Source organism: Cuculus canorus, chromosome 12 (genome assembly GCF_017976375.1).
Source record: "Cuculus canorus isolate bCucCan1 chromosome 12, bCucCan1.pri, whole genome shotgun sequence".
NCBI lineage: Eukaryota > Metazoa > Chordata > Aves > Cuculiformes > Cuculidae > Cuculus > Cuculus canorus.
Genome location: NC_071412.1, coordinates 9,770,814 through 9,785,001, shown reverse-complemented (window position 1 = coordinate 9,785,001; position 14,188 = coordinate 9,770,814). Strand labels below are relative to the sequence as shown.

The 14,188-nt window shown below is 41.5% G+C and overlaps 1 protein-coding gene across 1 annotated transcript in view; it reads right to left on the bottom strand.

Moving 5' to 3' along the window:
• The window catches only part of SLCO3A1 (solute carrier organic anion transporter family member 3A1), a 171,854-nt gene extending 157,931 nt beyond the window's left edge, over nucleotides 1-13,923 (bottom strand). The window contains exon 1 of the mRNA XM_054077611.1: nucleotides 13,794-13,923. Coding sequence (XP_053933586.1) covers nucleotides 13,794-13,799 — 6 coding nt within the window. The 5' untranslated portion in view covers nucleotides 13,800-13,923. The remainder of the gene's footprint in view (nucleotides 1-13,793) is intronic.
• Nucleotides 13,924-14,188: the final 265 nt, after the last annotated feature.

Here is a 14,188-nt window from a genome sequence, read left to right as displayed (position 1 = left end):
TATTTGATGATCGTAAATGACTCTGAACAACGTAAGCTTTTGCTGAGGAAAGCTTGCTGCTTAATGAATGTGACCATCACTGGACTCCAGGGGTCACCTTGAAGCACAAAAAAATATCCCCTGCCTTTGCCGAAAATTAACATACATAAGTTTTTCATGGGAATTCAGTATCTCTGCAGTTCTGTGCTCTGCACAGCATAATGAAGAAAGTGCTTTCCTAAAGATAAGTAGGTCCCAGCCTTGGCTGCCAGGCTTATTTTTTTGGAAGTCAGGCATGTGAGTCCTGCAGAAACAGCACAAGAACAGATTTCAAGCTGCAGATATGAGCACTGCCGAAATAAAGACGTTCCTGAGCTTGGAAGCATGGCTAATACAAGCCTGAGGTCATGCAAGACTTAGATACTACCCAGCATTTGCAGAGCATCTGAACTCAGTCTGGAAGAAGGAATTTACACCAACAGTTTGGTTGATCTATCCTTTCTCTGTTTAGTGTTTGCAATATATTGCATCATACTTCTTTCTGTCTAGCATGCTTTGGTGTCCATGCTAATAAAGTATCAGTGCTCAAACACATTCCTTGAATCTTTTTTCCTTAAAAACTTACGGCTGTACTGTCATGTTTACACTTCAACAGCAAAACCAAACCCCAACTCCTCTGTGTCCACCAATGTGTTGGCCCTCCTTACCTGAGGATTCGTACAGTCTTGCCGAGAGGATCCTGGTCATCTTCTTAGTGATATGTGTTTTATTGTCACTTGGGTGTCTAGTCCGTCACTCCGATGGCGAGCAATTTGAGACAAGGTCTATGCTCGTGTTTTCTGTTAAGTGGCTGGTGTGCAGGGGAAGCAGAGGGGATATTAAATAATAATGACAATAATAATACATCTGATAGAGTTCAGTTCTGCTTTAGCACTAAATGGAAAGCTGAAAGCCTCCCTATGGATCTTTCCATCTTGAGCATCGATCATTGTAACAGATGCATCAGTTTGAAATTAGTGACTTGCATGACAATAATACTGATACACGTGTTTAGGGAATCTGTGCTCAACTGGCATGTTTTGATTAGCTGCAAATGACGACACTGCCACGTCTGTAATGTAACTCATAAAATGTGTAGATGGGATCCTTTTTAGTTGCAGTGAGACAACATAGATCTGTAAATGTGGTGCATGTCCTTAACCTCCAACTTTATAATAATCTTATGCAATGAAATAAAAAAAACAATGAACAAAAGGACTTCCTACTATAATTTTTAAAACACCTGCAAACAGCAGAGGATTACTAAAAAACAAAAGAGGAATGAGGAAACAACTGAAGATGAAAACCACTGATCCATTTAAACACAGATGAAATGATTTGACAATGTACTGGGAAGGAATATTAAAAAGATATAATACAAGCTATTAATTTTCACGGAGGGTCAGTTTAGGAGCTTGACTAGCATGTAAGATCAGGTTAACCCTTCACAGTAGGGAGGATCTCACCGTAAGTCACAGCTTCTTACCCTTCTAAGGGACATTGATACAACACGTGTAATAACTGGAAAATGTTTGGGACAGGCATCAATGTTTATAGAAAGGAGGGACAGTTTGGAAGGTGGAAAGAAGTCAAGAATTACAAAGAAAGCTACCAAATGGCAAAATCAGAATGAAGAAGGCCTCTGTAATTTGTTTCTTATAGTGAGCGGGGAGGACATTAAGCAGGGAGACTGATCTCGGTTAAGAAAGCAGTTTGTGCTATTAGGGCTCCCCAAGGGAGCGGAGACCTTCCAGCTCCTAGGGCAGCATCTGATATTGCAGACTCCCTGTGGGCTGGGCTCTCCTGGTCATTTTTAATGTCTGGATGCTGCTAGAGTGCTTGAGTGTCTTCCATGCTGAGCTGAACAAACGTGAAGCTTTTACAAGACTTCAGGATGTCACTGGCTCATCCCTCAATCTGAAATACAAACTCTCTGCTGCTTAGTGATTTTGGAGGGGAATGAGGATGCTGGGAAAAGCTGTATGAGCAGTTAATGTGAGGAATTTCATCCTTGATGCCTCTATTCTGAGCACTCTTTCATAAAACAGATCACTTACCTCCTCTCAGCTGACTGTCCAGCCAACTTTTTGTCCTTGTCCTTAAAAAGAAAATTAAACTATACAAAAAATCACTGCATTTGTCTACAGGGGACAGTAAATGCTGCTTTACTGATACCTTACTACTCCTTCAACTATCCCCTTGCCTAGTGCTAGAAATAATGAAGAGAATATCTCTGTATCAGCCTTTTTTATCATAATCAAGATTATGCCAGTCATAAAGGTCACCATATGATAGACTACAGACCACAAGTCCCCACAAGTCAGTGTGGCTAACACATTAAATGTTGGATTGCAGCTTGGTGAAGTGACTAGTGTAGTGTGAGAAGTGAAATCAATACTCACCCAGGTGAGAAATGTTAGAAATAAACATTCATCATTGGCCATGTTGAGATGGCTGAGTCTGCAGTGCCATATATTCATGTTCATAACCTAGATGTTACCTTAAAAAATAACCCTGAAACTCAGTAGCGGTGGCAATGCTTAACACTTACTTCTACAAGTCTGTCTTCAAGTTTATCAGTGTACTTTATTTATCGAGCATCAGTCTCCAATGTAGAAGTCCTGTGCCATCTCACTCCTGACCTGAGGGACCTGCTCTGCCCTGGCACCGACACCAACAGAAACAGCTCTACTGGAGAAGATTCAGAATTGGAATCTGCCTGGGAAAACTAGACAAACAAAACTGTTGTAGCTGCTTCATGGGGATTGTATTTCTATCCCTGGCAAGAGAAATATTCCAGGTATAGCTAGATGCATTTTTAATGACTCGCATGTTGTGTAGAACAAAAGCCTTTACTCCCCATCCTTTCTCCCTTCACAATCTTCCCCATTTTTAGCATGTGCTCAGCACCAAACCAGACAGATATATTACTGGCAAACTCTATAATCTCTGTCTCCATGATACCATATTATATCTTGTTGAATCAGAGTTAAACATAGATGTTTGTAGAGGGCAGGCTGATGTCTGTCTCGGTATCCATTTATCAGTTGTATCCTTCTCTATTTGGTCTTCAAAGGCAGATACTTTTCTTCCACATTTTATTTTGATTTCACAGGTGCCTCAGCTGAGTAAACAAATAGGCTTTCAGATTGATCTTATTATCTGTTTACAACAGGTTGATCTTGAGTTCAGAAGCACCACTGTTTAAAAAAGCATTGAAGTTGTAGTCATGAATACTGAGCTGTGTTTTATGTACAACCTTCTGGTCTTGAAAGCAAAGAGAAGTGCTGAAGCATTTAGCATGTGTGCTCCTTGAATATATATTTTCCAGGTCAGTCTTAAAGGCAGTTTCTCCTTTACAAGAGCAACTCCACTACTGAAGCTCTAAGTCCACTCACACTCTTAAAACTTGGTCCCATTTGAAAAATAATTAATAATAAGAAATAAAAATGTATTTGCATAACCTTTCCATAGTAGAAGCCTCTAATTGGTACAGATATCAGTGCAAAGAAGCACTCGGAAGAAGCATTGATTACAATTCACATTGAGACACCACTCACTAAAGGGCAATCACTTCTTTCATTAATTACTTCAAAAACAAGGTTTAAAGAAAGCTGCATATGAAATAATCATGGGACTGGAATGATCCTGGTTCTAATCTATGGCAGTGCTTCCACTGACTTCAGGGCAAGAAAGTTGTGCCCTCTCTTTTAACAGTTATTGGCTGCTGTACTGAAAACATATTCATTGCAAACACCTCAAAAAGCGCAAGAGAGAAAATTAAGTCTGGGTATGTTTCATTTCTCCAGGCAATTTTTCTTTCTAGGTTACAAGAATCTATTCTTTTCAGTTGTTTAATAAAAAAAGTCACAGAGTGTAATTGTTAAAACGAGCAGTGGGAAATGGAACAGCCTGACAAGAAATTACATGTCTTATTTATCTCCCCCAAAGTTGCTCCCCTAGGAGGTGTGCGCTCGTGAAATGTGTTTCACTGGAGCGTGTACCTCTGATGTTTGTCAGAGGTACTTCCCTGTGGCTCTGCAGTGGTTTCCTCCCCACTATAAGTCCTAAAGGTAAATGCAAACTCAGGTCTGGACTAACCTGTGAGTCTTACCAGAGACTTATTGCCCCCCTGCCCTTGCTCTCAATGCTGAGGAGAAAAGAAGCAGGTCAGGCAGAACTGGAGATCTGTGGGTGGCCTCCTGGCTGCAGGAAAAATAAATCAAAGCTCAAGGAATCCCCGGGGAAGAGGTGCTTACAAGCTTTCTCTGTAGATGCTTGAAAAACTGCCCAAGCACGATGCATAGTGCAAGTCTTAGAACAACGAGCTTTGGCTGAAATAGAGATTAGAATAGATAAGAGGAAAATAATGTTTTGGGTACATTTATTTCATGGATGTGGCAATATAAAATCAGATTTTGATTAACCAGATTGGAATTCTTCTGTGCAATGATTTAACAGCACGCGGATGTGCTGATAGCATTTGCTGTCAGCTTAGGGAATGCCGGTACACCACGCTCCAGTCCTACAAAAACTCACTCGCTTTCACAGATAGCTATCTGAGGGCATCAAGGCTCTTCTGAGATGGATGGCTGCTTCTATCAAAGACCCTAGCTACTATTTTGGTCACTGCCATGTAAAGAACATGAAGGGAATTTAAATTAGATTTAAATAATTTCTTCAATTTTCCTGTCATTATGTATATTGGGAGGAAAGGGGGTACGCAAATAATGAACAATATTGCAATTATACCTTCAGAGGGTTTGGCTTATGTAGGGCGACTGGGCCAACAGATGGTGAATGCAATTTGATGTACAAAAGTATGAAATAACTGATCTGGACAGAAGGATTAAAGTGGAGCACGCGTATAAATTGAACATGGATCACAAAAATTATATTGGGCTATTATGGGAAATCACTGAAGCCTGAGCACAGATGCTGCAGAAGACAGTAAATCAAACTGCACTGGCACAGTAATAGAAACAAAGACAAAAGGTGAGAGCGCTATTGTTTTAGTCTTTTGTGAGTGGTACAGGCTTTGATCTGCTGGAAGAAGAGAGCTGCCTTGAGGGAGAGGCACTGAAGGATCTTGTCTGGAAGCAGAAAGTTCACAGAAGCTGGGCTAATTTACACTGTAAACTACAGGAAGATGTGGTGATTTTTGAGAAACATCTCAAAGGAAAGGCTCCATCAGGACATTGCCTTTCTTACACTAGCACTCAACAAGGTGGAGCATCTTATTAGTGTTGGCAAAGTGGGCCAGGATGAGGTGAAATGGTCAGGCTGCTTCTTCCAATGCATAATGCAAGCACAGAGTGAGTAAACTGAGGACACGCACTTAAGAGCACTTAATAGGAAGCACCAAGTTTTTAGTTGATAATAGCCACTTAATCAAAAAGGCCGTATATAAAGTCCTTCTAATCCCAGCTCATCAACTGAAGCATTGCATCACTGGGGTATTCCTTGGGCAGAAGTACAGTTTAGCTGAAAAAGACTAAAAGATATCAGGAAATTTGGGCAAGACTTCTGGCTGTGCTGCTCTCTCTCGAAGGGCATGTGTGCACCCGACAGTGGTGCATTATTTGAGATCCCCAAGGAATTTGCCATCCCTGGAGTTATTTAAAAGATGCGTAGATTTAGTGTTTAGGGACATGGTTTAGTGGTGGCTTGACAATGTGAGGTTAAGGGTTGGACTAGGTGATCTTAAAGGTCTTTTCCAACCTAAACAACCTAAACATTTCTGTGGTTCTGTGAAGTGCTGGCTGGCTGAGATGGTTCCCAAAGAGGTCTGAGGCATGGGATACACTGGTGTGAATGCATTGCTTTGGCACTTCTTTGCACTTTGTTCTGTGCAGCAGGACGTGCCACTCTGGATGTGCCCCTGTGACGACCACCTCATTCCAGCTTACCCTTCTGTATTAGAAAAAGTGTATTAACCCATTTCAGATGGATGTTACAAGGAAGCTGGCTGGGATGACAAGATTTTTAGGAAAGATTGCTTTGAAGTGTCCCCTTGCCTATGTATGGGACTGCAGAACTGCCAGAGGAATGTAAGTTCTGGGGATCTGTTGCTGTCATTCAGGAAGAGAAATTGCAGGGGCTACTACTGGAGAGGTCCAGTATGGAAGGACCCCTGAAAGATTCCTCAACAGAAGGAAAGAGGAAAGGCTGTGTGATATTCTAGTTGCTGAAGTAGCTCACTGCATATGTTCGACAAAATGTAAATTGCATATGCTGCACCAAAAAGCCACGACCAGCCCTTCTGTCTAAACCCAGAAATACTCTTGTGTTCACGGTTAAGCTCTTCTAACAGAAGTGTAATGCCATGGAGCCCCTGCTGATCTGAACTTTCATGGCAGTGCCTTCCTGCCAGGGGAGGATAATAATGTGTAGCTGGCCTGGACCAGCAGGACATCACTGTTTTCCTTATTTCCCAGCTGGCTAAGTTACTTTTGGCTGGACGTTTGGTAGGAGGAGGATTGCTTCATTTGATTTCCCACCTGACCGAATCAACTGATTTACTCTTAGAGCCCCCACGAACAGAACTGATATAGAGACATGAGGAAGTTTGTGTTTGCTTTTTCATCCAGTCACAGTCACACTGTCTGAAATCAAATTAAACCTTCACCCTAGAAACGTGTCCTTTTGTGAGACGCACTTAATTCCCGCAAAGGCCCTTGGAATGCTGAGGAGTCAGAATGGTGCGGCGTGAAGGGCTGAAGCACTTTTGGATTTAATGGCAGAAATAGAAAATAATAATGTTGGAGAAAATCAGTTTAGTGGAAGTAAAAATGGATATTTCAAAAAAATAGTTTTCTTCAGCTTTGGATTATTTACCATTGTAAACTTCTCCTCCTCTTAAAAAATCAGTTCTAGGTCAATTTTTCAGTAAAAAAATCCTGTCTCAGCATGAAGAGGCAAATCTTTTCAGCTGGAGAATTTACCCCTGCAACTTCCAGGCATGCAGTGAGGTATTTTGTTTTAAAAATGTGAACATGAGAGCTGGGACATAAAAACTGCTCCACTCACTTTTTCCAGCCTTCATTGTCAGACTAAGTCGGCTCAATTTCATTGGCTCGGTCCACCTGAATTTCTATTTTAAGGAAAATTTTCTTACTTAGAACACTTCAGCTGGATCCTTCCCTTGAGCTACCAAATCCTTAGATTCCAATTCTGTTTTTCTTATTTTATTCTTTTCTTCAGATATTTGGGGGCTTACAGACAGAATAGAGAAATTTGCCAATTTTTTTGACCATTTCTTGCTCTTTCACTTCTCCCCTTCTCCCACGGGTGATCTCCACTGTTCCAATTCCCAGAACCTTTACATGTGGAAAGAAGTCATCAAGCTGGAAGACAGGCTAGTAATACATAAACCAGGAGTATCAGTAAAGTTATAATAATTAAGGTGGAGTCCTGACATGAAAATAAGCCTTTAGGGATAGGTAACAGTTTGTTTTGAAAGAAATTGCAGGAGTGTGCTCAGATCTTATTAGTAGGTATTCTCTGGGTGGAGAATATGTAAGACATCTTAAGAGTTAAACTGGAAAAGAGAAGTTTCAGTAAGCAGTACTTAGCTCTTAGGAAGGACCAAGAAGAATTTCATTTAGAGTTAGTCTAGCAAGAGTTTTCTGGTTAAGAGATCTGCTCTCTTTGGCTCTTTACAGTTAAAGAAGGATTCACTAACATGCCAACTATCCAACCCTCTCTGTAGGTGGTACGTAAAGACTGTGACAAGTATTACGTAAGCTGAGCAATGATGTACAGGACAGAAATCACGTTGTTATCACCAGACTAAAGGTGAGATGCCTACATCAGCAAAGAAAATCTGTAGCATGGGTGCCAGAGCAGGTAAGAGAAGGAATTTTCATGACATCTGCAAAGTATCTGAGATGAGGCAGCAGGGAAAGGACATAGTCCCAAACTCTACCAGACCAGAACCTGTAGCAGAGAAAAAGTACTGGTAATTAAGTGCTATATTGAACTTGCAATGTCTCCTGGCTCTCACTTAATTTCTGCCCCTTCATTCTGAGTTTGGAAGACAAAATACAATGTGTCCTGGCATCTCTTGGAAGTTCTTGATCTCATGTCTCCATTCCCTCATGGAGAAACTGGGATGGGTGCAGTGGCAGCAGAGCCGTATCAATGTGCTGCAGCCCCTGAGCAAACAGCCTGTCTCCCTCTAAGTCATAACAGCTCAGGATTATGCTTTCCTGAGCTGGCTTTACTGCATGGGCACAGCTACGCTTCTCTGAATGCACGGTGCGGAAACTCCTTTAGGTATCTCTCTGTGTCAAAATTGGCGGTGTCGTTGTCCCTGATGTAAGTCACGCTTCATCGCAGCAATGCTGTGCAACCCAGTCCCGTAGGAAGGGCTGGTGCACCAGGCACTGTACAGGGAAGTAACAACATGTGTTCCCCCCCTGAAATGCAGAAGCCAAGGGAGCAGATGAGAAGATGTGACCTCAGCAGACACTCAGGAAGGAGAGAAGGAAGATGTGCACTGCAAAGAACCACAGCTATCAGTAAAGAGAAAGCATTAGCCTTGTAGCTGTAATAAAAGCATTGAAATCTGGAGCGGAGGCTGGCAGCAATTCTGTTCTCCCAAATGTCTAACCACACTGCCCTTGAGCTCTTCTCTTCAATTCACCATACCCTCAGCACTGCTTGCTCTCTCCTCTGTAAGCCAAACAGATCGTTCCTCTCCCCAGGCAAGTACAGGAATGCTGCATGCATATCCCTCACCTGTTCCCCTCACCATTCAGAAGGAGCGCTTCTGAAGTGTTCTGCATCTTCACAGCATTTTACAAACATTAGCTAACATCAAGTTTCCAGTAAGTAAATGCTCTGTGACATAAATTTGTTTCTTGTAGTTTTAGAACAAAAGGTGGACAGGAAAAGGTGTTGGCACAACGATCGTACTGGCCGAAAACCAAATCAAGCATAGAAGATCCAAACTGGGTATAATGAGGGATAAAGATCATCTTCCCTCACACTGTTGGTGCAAGAACTCTGGTTAATATTTTAAGACATGAGCCACTGTTATTCAGGCAATGTTTCTTGATCTCCGTAGATAGTGTTTCACAAAACATAACTGTTAAAAAAAACCCCACTTTTTGCCTATACCCGGTATCAATAAAATAAAGTCTACACAATCCCACACCATTACCACACTCCCTGATGTCAACCCAGATGAAGCATCTCTTTATTTCAGAAGAAACAAAATGTTATTCAGACCTGTTTCCTGCTTAGGAAACATAGCAGTCTACTTTTCTTTCCACTGACTCTTCTCTGAACTACCTCTTGCTTGACCAGCTCCAGTTTTGATGATTAACCAGCCCATTTCAAATACCTAGAAAATGCCTTTCTCAAACAGGGAAGCATGTGGATATGAAGTCCAGCAGCGTTGTTTTTGACTACAGATCCATTACTGCTGTTCGTTAATCAACCTGGGAGACAGTGTCTGCAAACATAACTGTGCAAATGCTCTCCTCTGAGTATCCAGAAATGTTTATAGCTTCTTCTGTACCTTCAATAAATGCCAAAATCAGTGTTTATTGATACGTTAAGTCTTCGGGCTTCATTTCAAAATTTTCTGCTGAAGCATAACAAGGTATAACAAAAGCATAGTTGAGTGCTCTCTGCTGTACCTCCTCAAAGTCATATTCACAGGCAGATTGGATGGAAAGGGGATGCAACCATTTGCATTTCTAAGTAAAGCCAAACGCAATGAAGCGAAGCTTGGATTTCTATAATGATGTGCTTTTTGCTTGGATTTTGTAGTATTTTGGAAGGTTTGAACTCTGGTCCGATCTATTGTTGTCTCTTTTCTGAGCATATTTCCTAGTGGTGCTTCAGCTGACGTTTGGCTTCAGCTGAAAGCTGGCAGAATTTGACCCACATTTTTGATACTTTGGGGCAGGTAAAAGGCAGACATGTAGGTGTATGGAAACACAGGTAGAACGATCTCAGGAACCTTCAAAAGCTCAGCGTGAAGCAAATAGTAAAAAAATCCCAAACATGTCAGCAAACAAATGCTAAATTCAGAGCAGTCAGAATAAATGTATCCATAGGGGTCATCTCAGGGAAACCGCATATAAACGGATGGATATTCCTGCCCTTCTTCTTTCACCCCTTACTGTTTTGCAGCCACAACCAGAAACAATCCTCCACCCTTCCCTGGGCTGAATTTAATCTCCCACCATGTCAGCAACTAACAGCTCCTCAGCACTCAAACATTCATTTTGGGCACTGCCAAGACTATTTGTGATGCCAGGGGAAGGATTATTATCTGCTGAATCAATGAAACCTGTGTCAAACTCAACTGTCCTTCCAATACTCTGAGCACTTTATTGCTGCATGTGTCTGAGGAAATGGGGACTCTTTGGTGACAAATGCTGAGGCATAACATGTACCTCATTGCTGCAAGTGCTGTATGCTCTGGGATGGAGTCATCTACACGGGACATGCAATAGATGCAACAGGTATTTGTACTTTTTAAGCATAAATTTAAAGCTTGTTAAGTTCATAAAAAAAACCCTTCCCTCTCTGGAAACGAACAGACAGTCCCAAAGGTTAAAAACTCTGTGGTGGCATCATTTGGGCTTGAGTTATAAAACAACCACAGTGTTAGAACTGTGTGCGGAATTTTTTCAGGTGACCGCAGCAAAGAGAAGTTTGCATAAGTTTCCTTTCCAGTAATGCTTTATCCAAGCACAAACACATGCTACACAAATCCTGGCAGTTGGCCTTCTGAGTAGAGAGGGCTGAACACATGGCAGTCACCATGTGTGTGAAGTACACTTTGCCCCAAGCTGCTTGAAATCCCAAAGATTTCCAGAAAATTGCAAATGTTACGCTGTAGGTTGGCCATTTCCACCCTACGCAGTAATTTGAGTTCTCCTTCTAACTTCTGTCAGTATTTTTAAACAGGGCTGGAGCAGTCCATATCTAAAAATACTCCTCTTCTACACCAATATTTGAGATTCCAGCCGATCAAATTCTATCTGTTACACTACTGTTTGAGCAATTACATATTAATGCTTTTCAGTACCCGTCTCATTTCTCTCCCTACTTGTCATTGTTAGGTGACTCTTGCTAGGACACACTTGAACTACACAGATTTACAGAAGAAATGTGTGTTTTTCCCAAACGGAGAGTCCTGTAGCTCACAGCCTGCAGTGTTTCCAAGATGTGAAATAACACAGTCAGCAGGACAACATGTCAGTCACTAGTGCAAGCCAAAAATAACACATGTAAGGCCAAACTCAAAGGGCTAAAATGGTGCACTTGGAGCAGATGTTTAAAAGCTTGTATGCAAGCTATAGGCTTATTAGCCAGCCTGGATCAGCTGCAAAAACCTTTGGGAAGTATTAAAACTCTTGGCTAGGACACTTACTTCTCCATTGGAGGCACTGGAGATTAGTCATACTTAATATTAAAAATAAAAGAGCTAACCTGGGCTGAAATCTATTCAGAGTTCTCCTGGATCTGCTGTCATTCCTGTTTTGGGCCAAGTGTTCATTAAGTGGAATAGGGATTCGATCTTAGAAAGAACTAAAAAAGCATATTTATGGCTCAAGAGAGTGTTACTTTAAGGAGGATGGGGTTGAAACAAATACTTGAGAACAGAAAATTCAGTAAATAAGGAAGGATAATAGATGGGAGGTTATACAACTGTAAAAGTCAATATATTAAAAAACATCTGAAGGAAGAAGACTGCAAGATTCCTGGTTGAGATACCTGCAGTGGTAAGACTCGGCACTCTGTCGGTCCCAGCCTCATTTTGCTTCCATTCCAACACCCATGGAAGCCCCAGACCCTGGGGTATTTTACTTCAATGATGTAAATATTGATGACTCTTTTTTTCCCCATTCCCCCTACCCAGTATCTCAGTAATACTCTCTAACATCCTCTGATGAGCAAACCCTTTCCTATACATCTTTACTGTTTCTGCTCTAACTTTACTTCTGAATGTTTCCTAGCTCTAACACTGTTTCTCTTGCTTGTTACCATGGTAAGAAGGTGCCCTTCTGTGTCATTCACACTGAGAAACCAGAAGCCCTAATACTCCACTTAACAATTTTACAGCCTAACGTGTGAAACATTAGCTAATGGAGAAGAAGAAAGCCAGCTTTTACCCTGAGGTATGGATGTTTGGAGCTGATTTCCTCAGTCAATAAGCTTTTGGCCAAGCAACATCACTTTTTTATTTTTTCCTCGTCACAAGAGAAAATACCATGGAAGCTTTTTCTAAGTGCCAGATTCTATGAGTAACAGGCTGGGAGTAATTACTTCATTAATCTCCATGCCCTCCTTCCCACACCTAGCAAGACTAGTACATTACAAAAAGGGTTTGTTGGACTCCACAGTGAATGAGCAGTTTAGCTGGGTAAAGAACAGAGAAGAAATAGATTGAGGTAGGGTGATGGAGGAAAGCCAAATAATACTTTCTTTATTTTCTCTCTTTCTTTTAACAGAAAGAAGTCACGTTTATTATTTTCCCTGGCCATAGATGAAACTAGATGTGTGCTTGGATGCCCTCTGAGGGAAGCCCTATCGTGGTGGTTCTTGCTTTTGGTCCCGGGAAGAACAAGGGTTCTTTTTTTTTCTGATAAAAACCAACCACTGTGATATTACAAATCCCCCCTCTCTGGCATGGCTGTGTGAGGGCTCTACCAAGGGTAAAGGCAGAAGTCACAGAACACAGGGTAATGCGGAGCTATTTTCTTGCAGAACAGGGCAGGAACCGAGAAATGATCAATGGTGCAGCTGAAAAGATCAGGTTAAGTGCTGGAACAAAAGCCCACTGAGAAATGAACCTGTAGACCTTGCAGAGAGTAAGGAAATGAAATCTAGCTAAACAACTTATTCATATTTTTTACCCTAACAACAGCAAGCATGAAGTTCTGAATTGTAATGCAACAATGCACTGATATAGCACCAGTGGATTAACTGGTTTATTCCTACTGAAGCATGGTTGTGGATAACAAGGAGCTTTCACTAAACACTGATCTCAAAAGGAAGCATTTATGTTTTCCAGGCACTAATGGGAAGATTTTAGGCTTGCTTGAGCTGGGGTGACTGTCCTCGGAAACCTGGTGGTATGGACAGGCCAGGACATCTGTCTCCTGGTTGTGCAGACTATAGGAAAGCTGACTATACATTTTACTCCTCCCAGCACATTGGCTGTGGTTCTCTGTCATCACTTGAACTATCCACATTGTTCTGATTGTATTTGGCACCTGCAATAAATTTCTTTTGAGAATGAGGAACCAGCGGTACAGCCTGGTGCAGCTGGTGTCATCCTAGGAGTGAGAAAGAAGGCTGGCAGAAAAGAAAAGTTTGACCTACATAGAAAGATCCATCTGTCTACAGAAACACTCCTATGCTTCCTAGTGTCAGCTTCTTCACTGCTTTACCTGTTGGTGTCCTGACAGATTTGCAGAAATTGTCTGTGTTTTTGCTGAAAGGCAAAGTGTTTTTTTATTCCCTGCTGGAGCTCCTTTCTCTCAAGATTTTTGCCCAAAGTGTGGTGCTAGAAGAGGCTTAGGCATGCAGACCTACCATCCTCATGTGGTTTTCAGAAGCATCCCAAAAGTTCTCTTAGGACTGTTCCACTCAGTCATTACTTTGCTTTTAGCTTCTTTTTTTTCTTTCAGCTGCCTACAATTCACATGAGCTGGTTGTATTAATAAATGGACCTTTCCCTACACCAATCAGACAAACATACTAAATAGGGACCAATAAATGACAAAGCAGCACCGCATCTTTCTTACCATCATTGGCCTTCATGTCTTGCTGGAGAGGAATTTCCTTCAGCTGGCTTCATCTCAGTTGAATGATCTTCACTAATAGATGCAGGGCAAAAGTTAAAGATCATGACACCAGAGTCCTTTGTATGTAACATTACAAATTATTCGCCTGCAAATGGAACAAAATATCAGAAGATGATACCAAATAAATGAAAATATCACCACAACTGCTCACATAAAGCATGATGGCCCAGACCTTGTAGCTATTATTTTAAAAGTGCTTACATTTCAAAAGACTGGGAACTTTTTCTTCCTCATCGTAGGGGAAACTGATGCTGTAGAACTGAAAACACGATTGTGGTGCTCGCTGTGTGAGAAGCAGCCACTCGCTGCCTTGGAAACCTTGAAAAGACTGTTTT